Source organism: Acomys minous, assembly GCF_964271855.1.
Source record: "Acomys minous genome assembly, chromosome: 5".
In the NCBI taxonomy this organism is placed as follows: Eukaryota; Metazoa; Chordata; class Mammalia; order Rodentia; family Muridae; genus Acomys; species Acomys minous.
The window spans coordinates 45,302,196-45,315,767 of NC_140494.1; the positions used below are offsets into that span (position 1 = coordinate 45,302,196).

At 47.5% G+C, this 13,572-nt stretch overlaps 1 protein-coding gene across 1 annotated transcript in view; it reads right to left on the reverse strand.

Moving 5' to 3' along the window:
* RETREG1 (reticulophagy regulator 1) overlaps positions 1-11,436 on the reverse strand; it is a 129,976-nt gene extending 118,540 nt beyond the window's left edge. Inside the window, exon 1 of the mRNA XM_084781637.1 lies at positions 10,999-11,436. Within this exon, the coding sequence (XP_084637763.1) occupies positions 10,999-11,288 (290 nt within the window). The 5' untranslated portion in view covers positions 11,289-11,436. The remainder of the gene's footprint in view (positions 1-10,998) is intronic.
* Between the last annotated feature and the right edge of the window lie 2,136 nt (positions 11,437-13,572).

Here is a 13,572-nt window from a genome sequence, read left to right on the forward strand (position 1 = left end):
CTTCGCAGTCACCCCTGATGGCTCTCCTCCTTTTAGGGAGAGGTCAGATGCCATGGCCTGCCTCCCACCCCCACTGTGGGCACATCAGTCTGTACCTTGTTCTCAGTACCAAAGGAAAAGGTACCCTGGAAATTCAAGCCCTTCAGTTCTGCTCCTCACAGGTCATCACAGATCTTGCCCATCCCCTGTTCCCTTCTCTACAGACTCCACTATGCTTCAGAGCACCCATCCAGACATCTTTAGGACTTTGCAGAATGGACAGAAAGTGCTAGGAGGACACCAGAGAGTTGCGGGGGGGTGGGGGATGGGGGTAGGGGGGGATGCAGGCCATGTTGTCTGACTGAGCACTGAATCAAGAGTCTTGCTTGGCTTCGACTGCTAAGCAAAGAACAGCATAAAACTCTGCAGCTTGTTAAGTCACAAACTTGGCATCCAAGACAAAAGACACCAGCAGATGTAGCATCTGTTGGGGCTCACTTCCTGGTTTGCAAGTGGCACCTTCTTGCCCTGTCCCCCCATGGTGGAAGAAGAGAATGAGCTCCACGGGTCTCTTTTGAAGAAGCACTAATTGCGTTCACCACAACTCTTCCTTCAGTGACCCAATGGCCTTCTGAAAGCCCCAGCTCTTCCTGTCACTACCTGATGATGATCCCACAATGGTCCTCTTCACAAGACGCTTCTTTGAGTCACCCAACTTGGTAACGCTGGCTTCCTTAGCACCTTCCCCTCTCACAATTCCCAACAAATGCTCCCCAGAAACTTCACACACTCAGAAATCTGGAAGATGTGAACCCCAACAGGCCCAGCTATGCACTTCCTCTCAACCCAAACCAGAGGCATCAGCCTGTGGACCAACCCCAGATGTGAGTCATCTGCCTGGGAGGTCACAGGCCCACCAAACTCAAAATCCTCCCAAAATGGACAGAATCTCTCCTCTCCCCAGCCCTAACATGGCGCACCTTCAATGACCCTCAAGATTACTGATGTTCCCAGCCTCTTCTCACACCCCGGGGTCATCTAAGCCACGTCTCCCGTCCCAAGTTCTACCCCCTGTTTTGCCTGAATCCGTTCCCTCTTACGCACTCACACTGAAACCCCCTTCATCCAGCCCTCCCGCCACCAAGCACTCTGCGGTGGTGCCCTAGCTGGTCCCCATCTTTCTGGGTCTTGTCGTGATTCATAGGGAAGAGTGAACAGTCAGCTGATGGGCAGAATCTGACAGGACTGCAGCATAAAGTTCTTAGGTATAGCAATACTTTCTCTCCCTAGAGAAAAAAAAGAGGGATATGCCAAGCTTGGCGGCACAAGGCTTTAATCCCAGTTTGTTAAGAGCTAAGGTAGGAGGGTCACAAGTTCAAGGCTAGCCTGGACAACTAAGAGATCCTGTCTCAAATGTCCTTTTTTTAAAATATTTTTTATTAATTTATTCATATTACATCTCAATTGTTATCCCATCCCTTGTATCCTCCCATTCCTCCGTCCCTCCCATTTTCCCCTTACTCCCCTCCCCTATGACTGTGACTGAGGGGGATCTCCTCCCCCTGTATATGCTCATAGGGTATCAAGTCTCTTCTTGGTAGCCTGCTATCCTTCCTCTGAGTGCCACCAGGCCTCCCCATCCAGGGGACGTGGTCAAATATAGGGCACCAGAGTTCGTGTGAAAGTCAGACCCCACTCTCTACTCAATTGTGGTGAATGTCCTGCCCATTCTCAAATGTCTTAAAGGGCTGGATATGTAGTTCAGTGTAGACTAGCACTTGGCTGGCATGTGTGTATGCTGTAGCAGCTAGGCTCAGCCCCGACTGCTGTGAAGTGAGAAAGAAAATGAGGCTACTGAATGGTCCAATAGTAACCTCTCCATACACTGCCGCCCTGAACATCTGCCTCTTTCTCTATATGAGAAATTCGTGACTGCTGCTGCCTTCCACAATTCCATAAATGGACTCAGCAGTCAAACAATATTGTTCAATTGCACTTTCTACGTATTGATCAACCTGTGCCCCCCACGCCCTCAACCTAATTCCTTCTTGCCTTGCTCAAATTGAATAAACCATAGATAAAATTGTTGAAGAGGAGACTATCGCGTGGCTGTGCTGCTGGTAGCTGGGAAGTCCCAAACACGATGCCATCATCAGGGAGGGGCCTCTTGATGCATATGACAGGGAAAGCACACCAGCTCCGGATTTTCTTTCCCTCTCTGGGGTCTTTCCCTATGACCTCACCTAAGCCTAATTACCACCTCTCAAAGTTTCACTTACAAGTCCCATTACGGTGAATTTGAGGATTACATTTCCAGCGCGTGAATTTTTAGGGGACACGTTAAAAGCATAGCACGTCTTCATCCACTACCTGAAAGTCGCCGCTGCTTTCTCCTGGCTCCTGTGTGGCAGTTCAACACTCACAGCATAACCTGCCTTATGCATGGTCACTAACTTGGCTCCCTCCTGATCTCCAACTCCCAGGGGTCAGACTGCCTCCATCATCCTGTTCCCAGCCCAAGGACTCAGGACACCCACCCTCATTTACTTATACTCGTTTGGATCAACTGGGCAGCTTGAGAACAGCCATGCACAGAACAAGACAAAGAGACAGCCAAGCCAAATGGAACCGAGGTAAAGTGATTATCTAACTCTGTGCAAAACTCAATGAAGTCGCCTCAAAAGGTGGCCGTGAGGCCCGTGGCTGCCACAGCACAGAGGCAATCCCAGCTGGTTTCAAGACTAAGCACCAATCTGCGATCTGCGGGGGGGGGGAGCAGCCCCAGTTTTGCTGGTACTGAAGGATGAGGCTGCCAGGAAGCATCACAAGGCCACTGTGTTCATCAGGAAGCCGCTGCCCATGAGACATATGCTGAAGGCTCACTAGCCAAAGGGCTATAGCTGTTTGTACTGCCCTGAGTCCTTTTTACTTTGACCTTCTCAAGTCAGGTCCACCCTCTTTGAGCGAGAGGAAGACTTCTTCTTTTAAACCTATAAAACACGCTGCACAAGGCTTTCACCAGCATTGTCAAACCACCCAGCTCTGCACCTTACCCTAAGCTATGAAATACTGGAGGCTGTGACATGCAGCTGAGAACCATTTGGCTCAACTTGGTGAACCAGCCATGCCATCCCCAGCAGAAGGAAAACTCTGTGGGGCAAGTGTAGCCCTTGGACTTGGGCTCCATCCCTGGGCCCAGCACCAGACTGGACATAAGCTCATACGTGTCTTCTTGTAACCCAGGCCAGACAGAAATGTAAATGTTTCTTCCTATTGTTCATTATAAAATACAGCCTAGGCACCTTATGGAAGACTCGGTTTGGGCGTATGTTCCAAGGGTTAAAGTCTCTCATAGTGGAGTGAAGGCATGACAGTAAGAGTGGGAAACGGAGGCTCACATCTTGAACCACAAGCAAGGAGCAAAGAGGACAAATGTGAAATGGCATATATCTTTAAACTCTAAATGCCAGGCCCCAGGAGAACATACCTTCTCCAACAAGGTCCCACCTCCTAAATCTCTCAAACAGCACCATCAATTAGGAGCCAAATATTCAAATGTCTGAGACTACTATGGGGAACATTTCTTATTCAAACCATCCCAAGAGCAAGGAATTTGGACTGGACCCATTAATAAGCTGAAAAACAACCCCTACTGATGCAGAAGCAACCACTTCCCAATAACATTCTTCATTCTGTCCTGGATCACCAACGATAACTGTGTTGTATTGGAAAATATGACCCGAGTTTTCTCATGGAATTCTTTAGAGCAATGGAGTAGAAAGACTACTGAATTTATGAAAGTGGGCATGCTTCATGACTCATGCCTGTACGGATTATCAAGAACTGCGCCTGACAGCCACTAGCCACATGGGACGCTTTGCATGTGAACTAAATATAATTGAAAGTTCGCTTATCAAGGAGATGAAGAGATGGCTCAGTAGGTAGAGTACTTGCTGTACAAGCCTGAGGACCCAAGTTCAGATCCCCAGCACCCACAGAGAAAGGCAGGGATACTGGTGTTGGCCTGCAAGCCCAGTGCCAGAGGACAGAGATGAGCAAAGGAGACCCAACCACAGCCAGTCTAACTAAAATGGCAAGCTCCAGGTTCAGCAAGACACCCTGTCTCAAAAACTAAGACAGAGAGTGCTTGAGGAAGACATCCAACGTTGACTTCTGGCTTCCACACATACCCTCATCACAGGTGAGTGTGTCACACACACACACACACACACACACACACACACACACACACACACGGAGTCACATGCATCTATATATGAAAAGCACTGCACCACTCTAGCACACTGGTTCTTAACCTTCCTAATGTTTCAATCCTTTAATATAGTTCCTAATGGTGTGGTGACCCCGCCGGCATAAATTATTTCACTTCTCCTTCATAACTGTAATTTTGCTGCTGTTATGAAACAAAATGGAAATATGTGAGTTTTCAGATGGCCTTAGGTGACCCCTGTAAAAACCGCTGTCCTATCCATATTTCAGGTGCTCAAAAGCTCCCAAGAACCCACTGGTCATGGCAATGCCCAAAGCAAGTGCAGAACAATTTCCCTCATGGCAAATACTCTACTGAACAGTGCATAGGGACATCACCCGCGGTAGTTCTGTTCACTTCAATGGGCCTTAGTTCCCTTGTGTATAAAATTACGATAGTATGTCTAACAAATAAGATGTAAATGAAGTGCTAAATGTGAAAAATCTTCTATAATTATAATCACTCAACTTTGACAAGTGACCAGAGTTGTAGTTTTCTGACTGTTATAGCCAGGACTTCGATGCTGGTGACTGTAGATAATACCAAGATGCAGCCATTAGCTCAAGGTAAGGATGTAAAGGAGCTGGAGTCATCCAGCAATAGAAATGATATCTTATAGAGAAGAGGACTCACAACTCTGGAAAAGGCTCAAACCTGAGGCTGCTCAAATTTCAGTGTGTATCCAGTCACCTGGAGAGCTAGAGAAGCCCGCCCCGCCCCCCACACCCCTCCCCGGCATCTCCATCCCACATCCAGGGAGTCTGGTTTGGTAGGGTTGGAGAGGGCTTGGGTATCTGCATGGCTGACCAGCAGGAAATGCTGCTGCTACTGCATGCTCACTCTCCCTGAGTCCTGATCCACTGCAAGCTGGAGGAAGCATCAGAGCAGGGGAGGGGCATGCTTGACACGAAGCGGGAGGTTGCGATGTGCCACTTCCTGAACCAACCCCACAGATGGCACCCAAGGTCTCTCAGTGGGTCCCACCACCATGCCAGAATGTACTGCAGATGCCTTGAAAGTGAAAGGGCCCAAGGTCCCCTACAAGGTGTCCCTGTGTAGCCATCTCAAGAGTACTAGTTCATTGCCTTTTAATAGTTCCACAGGTGAGAGGAAAGATGTTCACAGAACGCTTAGACGTGAAGAAGAACTCCTCTTCATAGACTTTTAGATGTCATGGTTACCAACAGTGACTTCAAAGTTAGATCTGAGCAGCTGCGGAGACACGTGATTCAAAAGAGGGGCTCCATCAATAGTTACTGCATTCCAGAATCATGGCCAGCAAGGCTTGTAAGATGGGCATTTTGTTCCATTCCTTCCTCATCGAGGACCACTATCATGACTCTGTAGCAAAACCCAGATTACCATCTACTACTTCCCACTACCCAAACAAAGCTTCACCCCCAGGCTTGTAGCTGAGCTTTCTGATAGCTGTAATAATAGCAAATAATAACAGGAGAGCATGACATTTATGTGGATAGCAGCTTGCTGATGGAGAAGCCAATTGTGACACTGTCCTCCCAAGTAGCACAGCGCTCAGCAATAAATAAAAAGGACAGCTATGCAAAAGAAAAGCAACTGAGACACAAGATGACAGAATACTTTAAATCTTGAATGCCACTGTGATCACATACATATGTACACACAAATACACACATGTAGATATTTAACTATCTGCATACAATATCTTCTTCTTAGTGTAAATTAACAAAATCGTTCTTTAAAAGCAAAAGTATTCAGCTGAAGATACGGCTCAGTAGTCAAGGGTACCTGTGGCCCTTGTAGGGGAGCTACATTCAGTTCCGAGCACACACCTCAGGAGACCCACAATCTCCTGTAACTCAAGATTAAGTGGATCCAGTGGTCTCTGGCTTCTATAGGCACATGTATTCACACACACACACACACAGAGAAAGAGAGAGAGAGAGAGAGAGAGAGAGAGAGAGAGAGAGAGAGAGAGAGAGAGAGAAATTAAAACATCTTTTAAAAACTAAACCATCATGCCTGCTTCACTGCTTCGCTCCAAGCTGTGTTTAGAACTGTAACCCTAGCTGCCCTTGTGAGAAGGCTGGGTGCCAGGCCCGAGAAAGGTTTCTGAAATGTTTTTCCCCCTACTTTTCAATCTTTGCAATGATGAGGTTATATAAGTTATTTTAAAAATTAACAAAAAATCATCCTGAGAACACGTTCCTTGTAAAGCTAAGCGAGGAAGACCGTGCAGTCTGAAGCCTAGTCTAGTACCAGGACTACTCCACTGTGGCCCAGTTTGTTTCCACTGTGGCAACCTTGATCCTGGAGACTGGCACTGTATGCAGCCTACACTTCATCATGCTTCTCCAGGCTATGACTAAAGATCTATTGTTGGCATTTCTTCAGCATTTTCATAAGTACATAATATATGAAAATATGTACATGTGTCTGATTAAACAATGCTATATCTGTGGTTTTATCTCCTTTGTGTATGTCCTTAGAGTGGTCTGGTTTATTTTCACATAGAACTGTTAAGTCAGTGTGCGACATCATGAGACCCAGCAGACGTACACACGTCACTTTGTGCATCTTTTATCCCAAACTATACGTGTAAAACTCATCTGTGCTATTGCCTGCACCCACTGCTTATCCTCACTGCTATGTAGCTGTTCGTGGTGGGAATAAACGAACACCACTTTGCTTGCCCATTTTAATATTTGTACACATTTCCAGGACATTTGTGTTGTCCTTTTTAATTCAAGAAAAATTATGCCCAAACACCAGCCATAACATTTCTGGCAAGCGCTATATCCCAAATATGTCCCCACAGCACCTAGCCGACCTCATCTACATTTGGTCTCTTGGTTGTTTTTCTCTACAGACTGAGTTGCAGGGGAAACTCTGAGTATGCCTCTGAGCTGTCTCTCTCATTCGGTGCATCCCTTACAGTGAGACAGCTGTCCAGGCCCAAGATCCACTAAGACCACCCCTGCTCATCAAGTCCAGTCTCAACACAATCCATGAAGACCCTAAGTCTCTCCCATCCTCAGTGACTCTGTCCCAGCCAGACCATCACAACATCAATTACCTGTCCTTGAACCTTCCATGTGCTTGCTGAATGCAGAGCGGAGAGAACTCCCCAAGATCCATTTCAACCCTGGTTTTCCGGTGCACAGCACTGCTCCTGATCATGGGCAAGTAGTCCATGTCCAGTTTCCTGAGTCAAATCCAAAATCCTCAAGGCATTTTTAGTAGCAGGTACTAAACCATGCAAAGTGTCCATGGACAATGTTGACTTCCGCAAGAATAGAGAAACAGCAGCCATCAACGAAGTATCCCACTGCTTACGCTAAAACTTGGGCTTTCCTTTGTTTTTGAGACACATTCTCATTCTATAGCCTATTATGTATTTAACCTATTGACTTCTTCATTTTTTCATAAAAAAACAAAGACTTTAGCATTCCTGGGACATGAATCATTACAGAACCAAATGAAGTCATCTATAACCTGGGATGATGCCTCATACCTTTAGTCTTAGTGCTAAGGGGGTTGTGGCAGGAGGATTGTCATGAGTTTGAGACCAGCTTGGGAAACAGAGTAATAACCGTTTCTTATTTAAAAAAAAAAAAAAGGTGGATGGTGGTGATGCATACCTTTAATCCCAAAATTCAAGAAGCAGAGGCAGGCCAATCTCTATGAGTTGGAGGCCAGCCTGGTCTACAGAGCGAAAATCCAGCCAGGGCTATACAGAGAAACTCTGTTTCAAAAAACTAAAAACAGAAAAATAAAAATAAAAGGAAAGAAGGAATGAAAATAAAGATCAGATCATTTGAGAAGAAAAACTAGATTTTTTTTTTATGTTTTGGGCTTTGAAAAGCATATTTTAACCCCCGAGAAATAAAAGGAAGATTTAAAAAATGGTATGGCATTAATAAAGGAATCATAAAGTCCAATGGATTATAACACAAAAGCAGCAAGTGCTTCAGAATTCTGAGAGCAGGATGGTTATCTGACAGAGGAAATGCAATAAGATGCTAGTCAGGTTCAATGTCTGGCCACTGTCTTTCCATCAGAGCGATAAATAAGATGGATGGGAGACAATACTCATGAAAAAAAATATCAAATACAGTTTGTAATTATTTATACAAAAAATAATTGCTGTTCTGAGAGAGTATGTCCTAGGGAGGCTAGAGGGATGGCTCCGTCAGGAATGTACCTCCACACAAGCGTGAGGACCTGAGGTCACGTTCCCCAGCACCAGGTAAGAGCCAGGAGTAATGTATAACCCCAGCACAGAAGGACTAGAGATAGGCAGATCCCTGAGGCTTGGTGACTAGCCAACCCAGCCATATTTATGAGCTCTGTGTGTAGTGAGAAAGCCTGTTGAATAAACACTAATGAGAACGATTAAAGAGAGCCTTTTGCCTCTACTACATGCACAAACTTAAATGTGGACCAGAACATACATAAACTCACACACACAAACACACATACACACACACACACACCAACACACACATGCACACATCTAAGAACACATCATTGGGAAAATGTTTGCAACTCTTTACATTACTATGCTAGACCCCATCATATTAAAAAAAAAAAAAGCTCTAGTAAGTCAATAAGAGGATCAATGTCTAAACTGAAGAAATAGACCAGAGTTGTTATAGATAAATAAGCACTGCAGAGAAAAGATAATTATAGTGACCCTGGACACAAGAAAAACAGTCTCAGACAAATGCAAATTTAAAACCATACGAAAGTACCCTTTACACCTACTAGATTTGAAAGATTAAAACCTTTTTCAAAATCTTCTTGGCAAGAGTACATTGGAGCATGCACCCAGTCATATGAGTGACTGTAGGTGGGTTAATAATCTGTAAAACCCCAACAATACAGCCACAGCCATTAAAATGACAAGGGCACATGCCCTCTGACCTAACAGTTTCACTGTGATAATCAGCCTATAAAATGTTTGCATGTATTAAAAGTGGCACACATTAAAAGACGAGACTATCACCCTCAAAATGCACATGCTGGGAACTACGTCTGAGCCCCCTTCGGAGGCAGATCCAAAACAAAGGAACTCTATGCACTGGAAAAACAAGGCACGCTCAACAGGGCACCCACCCTTAAAGGAGGAATCCTTAGTATGCCAGCCCAGTCTGCACAACACAGTGTGTTTCTGCTGAAACAGTCACTATCTAACCTCCAACACACACACACAACACACACACACACACACACACACACACACACACACACACACACCAGCCCCACAGAGAGCTAGCAGCCCCAGGGGCAGGGGGTGGGGGGGGGTAGGGGGGTGGGGGGGGAGAAGGTGGGAGGTGGGGGGGTGGGGGGGCGTGCCTCTGGGAGGAAGCTGGGGATGGGCGTGGGAAAGAGATTTTCAAAGGCAAAAGATTTTTCAAAGGCAAAAGATTTTCTGAGTGTTTACACTTTTTGTACCTTCAAACTTTGGAACTGTGGTGTTTTTAAGTAAATAAAACTTAAAAGACATTTAAAACCTGCTGCTTATTGGTAAATGAGACACAGCCCTAAGACTTGGTTTCCTGCCCAGTCTAGCTCAACATAATATAACCTCTTTAAGGGCTCAGGTAACTTTACAACAGAACTGAGAGTTGGGATAAACTCCAGAAACAGCAAGAGCTGAGAGACCCAAAGTTAATTGGCATCCACAGACTGCAACAAGATGCAGCTCGTTTTTCAGAATAAACCAGGACTAGCAAGGATCTAAAGACTATCCTTCACGTTGTCCAAGTTAAGCCAGAAAAATGACAGGGTATGTATCTCTCTTAGGCATTTATTTATTTCCCAACTTTGGGGTTAAGAAATCTATGTCCTGTAAATAGGCGTCTGTTAGTAAAAACTGCTTATTCCGCACACTGCGAGGGTCATGTCTGTAATGAAGACACTCAGAAAACAAGGTTTTTCTCCGCCCTTGATGAACTAGTACCGGATGATATAGGGCACATCCTTCTGTAATGGAGCCAGACCCTGTGTGATGCTAACCTAGGCAGAACTCGTTTTGGTGAGGCAAACCTGTTGATTGGGGGCTATCCAAAGAACGTCTCTCACCCATTCCCTCTGGAGTTCGCCTGAAATTACTCTGCCCCCGCCCCCCCCCCCACGTCTCCTCCTCCCTCCCCTTCACCTCCCTCCCCTCCCCTCCCCCCGTGTGCAACCTTGGGGCGGGGCGATGTGCCTAATCCACCTGTTTATTTACCTCTTGCTTTCTCATCTGGGAGCAAAGACAGTAAACCCTACCCTCTAGGGAAGGAAAAACAAACCATTCACTGCCCATCTCTGGTGGCTGATGAAGGCAGCGGTGTTTCAAGTGTACCTAAGCTGGTCCAGATATGCCTCTGCCGGTGCAAAAAATAATTCAAGCCCAAGGGCCTCTGCACAGCCATAATTGGAAGTATAGGTCAAGATCTTAGAGTTGACAGTACTAGGGCCAAAGTTTTCAAGAGCTCTGGAACATCCCTAGCTACGGGAGCATGTGGGTCAGCTGACCATCACCAGGTCAGCTGCAGACTGGACACCCACAGCAAAGGTGACAGCCACTCACCGGGAAGTGCGTCTGGAGGAAAGTTGAAGTGGGTGACTACCTGTTTCAGACAGGTGACCAAGCAAGGGGGCCTGGGGCTGTCACTTCCACCGCAGCAGCACCCAGCTCACCCCAGTCAGGCCACATCCAGCCCTGGGCGCCCCAAGGTCACCTGCCCTCCGGGGCGCCCCCACCCAGCCCGTGCGCTCACCAGAACAGCAGGTTAGCACCCAGGAAGGCGAGCAGGCTGCTCAGCGGCCTTTTCCAGCTCAGGAGCTCGTCGGCGCGGTAGCCCAGCCACATCACGGGCTCCCCGAGCAGCCAGGTCAGGGCGGCGGCCACCCTGCCCGCGGCCTCCTCCACCTGCGGCCCCGCGACCTCCGGCTCTGCCTCCCACGCCGCTTCCTCCCCGGGAACCCCGGGCCGCGGCGCCTGCTCCTCTGTAGCCGGGGCCGGGCATCCTTGTGTGCTGTGTTCCTCCTCGGGCGCCCGGCTCGCCATCTTCAGCGGTGCTTTGCTGGCGGAGACAGGGATGGGGACTGGGACGGGGAGGGGCGCGGGCGGACACGCGCGCCTGGCGGTGAGCGCCCGGAGAGCAGCAGCAGCAGGGACCGGTTAGGGCGCAGGGTGAACACCGTGGGGTGCCGGCGGCTGGGTGCCTTGTGACGTCAGGCCCCGCCGCGCCAGGGAAGAGGGTGCGGTCAAGTTCGTGTAGGGGCGGGGCCGCCCAGGGCCTGGCTGCACATCCTGCGCTCGGCTCTGTAAGTGCGAGCGGGGCGGCGTCCCTGGGGAGCCGGGGACCAACAGAAAACACTCCTTTTTCCCTTCCAGCTGAGGAAGCCAGGTAAAGGTCTCTTCTCAAGGGAGGGGGGACGGAGGACATCTCACTTTCTTCAGCCACAGCAGGCAGCCAGCCATCCTTCAGTATAAAAGAAAATATCCCAGGAGGTCGTGTATTTCAGCACTCAGAACTCAGCACGCCCTTGCAGGAACACCCTGCCTAACTGTGTCAGAAAGAAACAAAAAACAAAACAAACAAACAAAAATCCGCTGACTTGGAAAAGGAAGAAAAGGAGTCAAGGAAGGACTTCTGATCTGGTCCTCTTGATTTTAGGAGTAAAGACTGCTCAGGCCACAGGGCATATGCTAAGTGAAGACGCTTCTGATTAAGTGAGCCCTTTGGCTCAGAAGTGAGAGTTGCTCTTCAGTGAGGGTCAGTGAACTGATCAGGAAGCAGAGAAGCTAGCCGATGACCCGTGACCCAACTCTGCTAGTGTGCCAAGCTTTGGAGGTGGTTGCTTCAGCTGATCTGTTCTCTGCTCGTCACCAGGGGGCCTTGGATGGAAATCCTTTAAACTGCATGCAAAATCAAGTTTCAGAAGGGTTACCCATGAGAAACAACTTGCATTTATTTTAGGGGCTTCCAGGTGACAACTACATGCAAAGAGGTCCTGGAAGCAAATGAAAAGGTAATGTTGGAACCATTCAGACACACACACACACACACACACACACACACACACACACACACACACCAGCAATGTGGCACCACCTTGGCCTTGGTGGAAGAGCTTTGGGCTTAGCTTTGTTTAGCACTTGACACAGACCTGAGCTAAGAACGACAGGTAGTAGGATTCCCTGTGATCCAAAACCAGTATTGACAAGCTTTCAGAACCCAGTTTACTAGATTCCTCCTCCTAATTCCTCCTCCTCCTCCTCCTAACTTCTAGCTGTTGTCGCCCGGAATCTGTGGATGCAGTAAAAGCTGTTGGTAAGGGAGTTACCCAAAAGCTAAGCTCGGGTTGCTGTGTCTGCTTTTCAGTCTTCATTATCTCCCTTTAATGATAGATCTTTCTAGAACAACTCAGCTTTCTGAAGGGTTTCCTTCCCCTCTCTCCAACTGCTCAGACAAAGGCTAAGAACTTTAGGACAGGGGTAGACCCTACTGGAGGTACATAAGTTGGTACTACTGGGTAAGTATTCTTTGCAAAGTTATCTTGGTAATGCCTGAGTGATTTACTCAGGCCTGAGCACAGAAAACTAATGTTGGGTGGATGCAAGAAATCTTGCTCCTTACTTGCAACAACTCTGATGTTTAAAAGCATGGGGGGAGGGGGTTGCAGGGGTGATGGAATACGGCTTTAATCCCAGCACTTGGGAGGCAGAGGCAGAAACAGAAGCAGGCAGATTTCCATGAGTTCAAGGCCAACCTGGTCTACAAAGCAAGTTCCAGTCAAGGTAAAGCTACACAAGGAGACCTTGACTCAAAATTAATAAATAATTAAAAACAAGTCTGTAGTTTTCATTGGAAAGCCCAGATCGTTCTATTTCTACCAATAAAGACCCAGGAGGCACGCGCTATGGTGAAACCCCTGCTAGCTCAGAGAGGCAGAAAAGACACCCAGCTGCCCTTCCTATTCCATCCTTTGGGCCCGATGGAAAAGGCCCAAAAGGCTCACTGGCTTAGCTTACATCCCAGAGGAAAAGGCAAAACAAAAAACAAAAAAACAAGGCCGAAGGCTTGCTAGCTCAGAAAGCCAAAGGCCAAGGAGCTGAGGAGCTGAAGATCACAAAGCTAAAGAGAGCTAAAGACGCTTCTACTTCTACACACTGTCTGAAATACTCAACTCCAAGCCCCTCCTACTCTTTAATCCCCATCAGCTGGTTTCTTGCTCTGCCTCTTGACCTAGGGTTAATTTGATAAAATGCTGTGTACAGATAGCTCTTGGATTAAAGGTGTGTGTTAGGGCTCAATCTTGCCAAACAAAAGACGAGTTTTTACGGT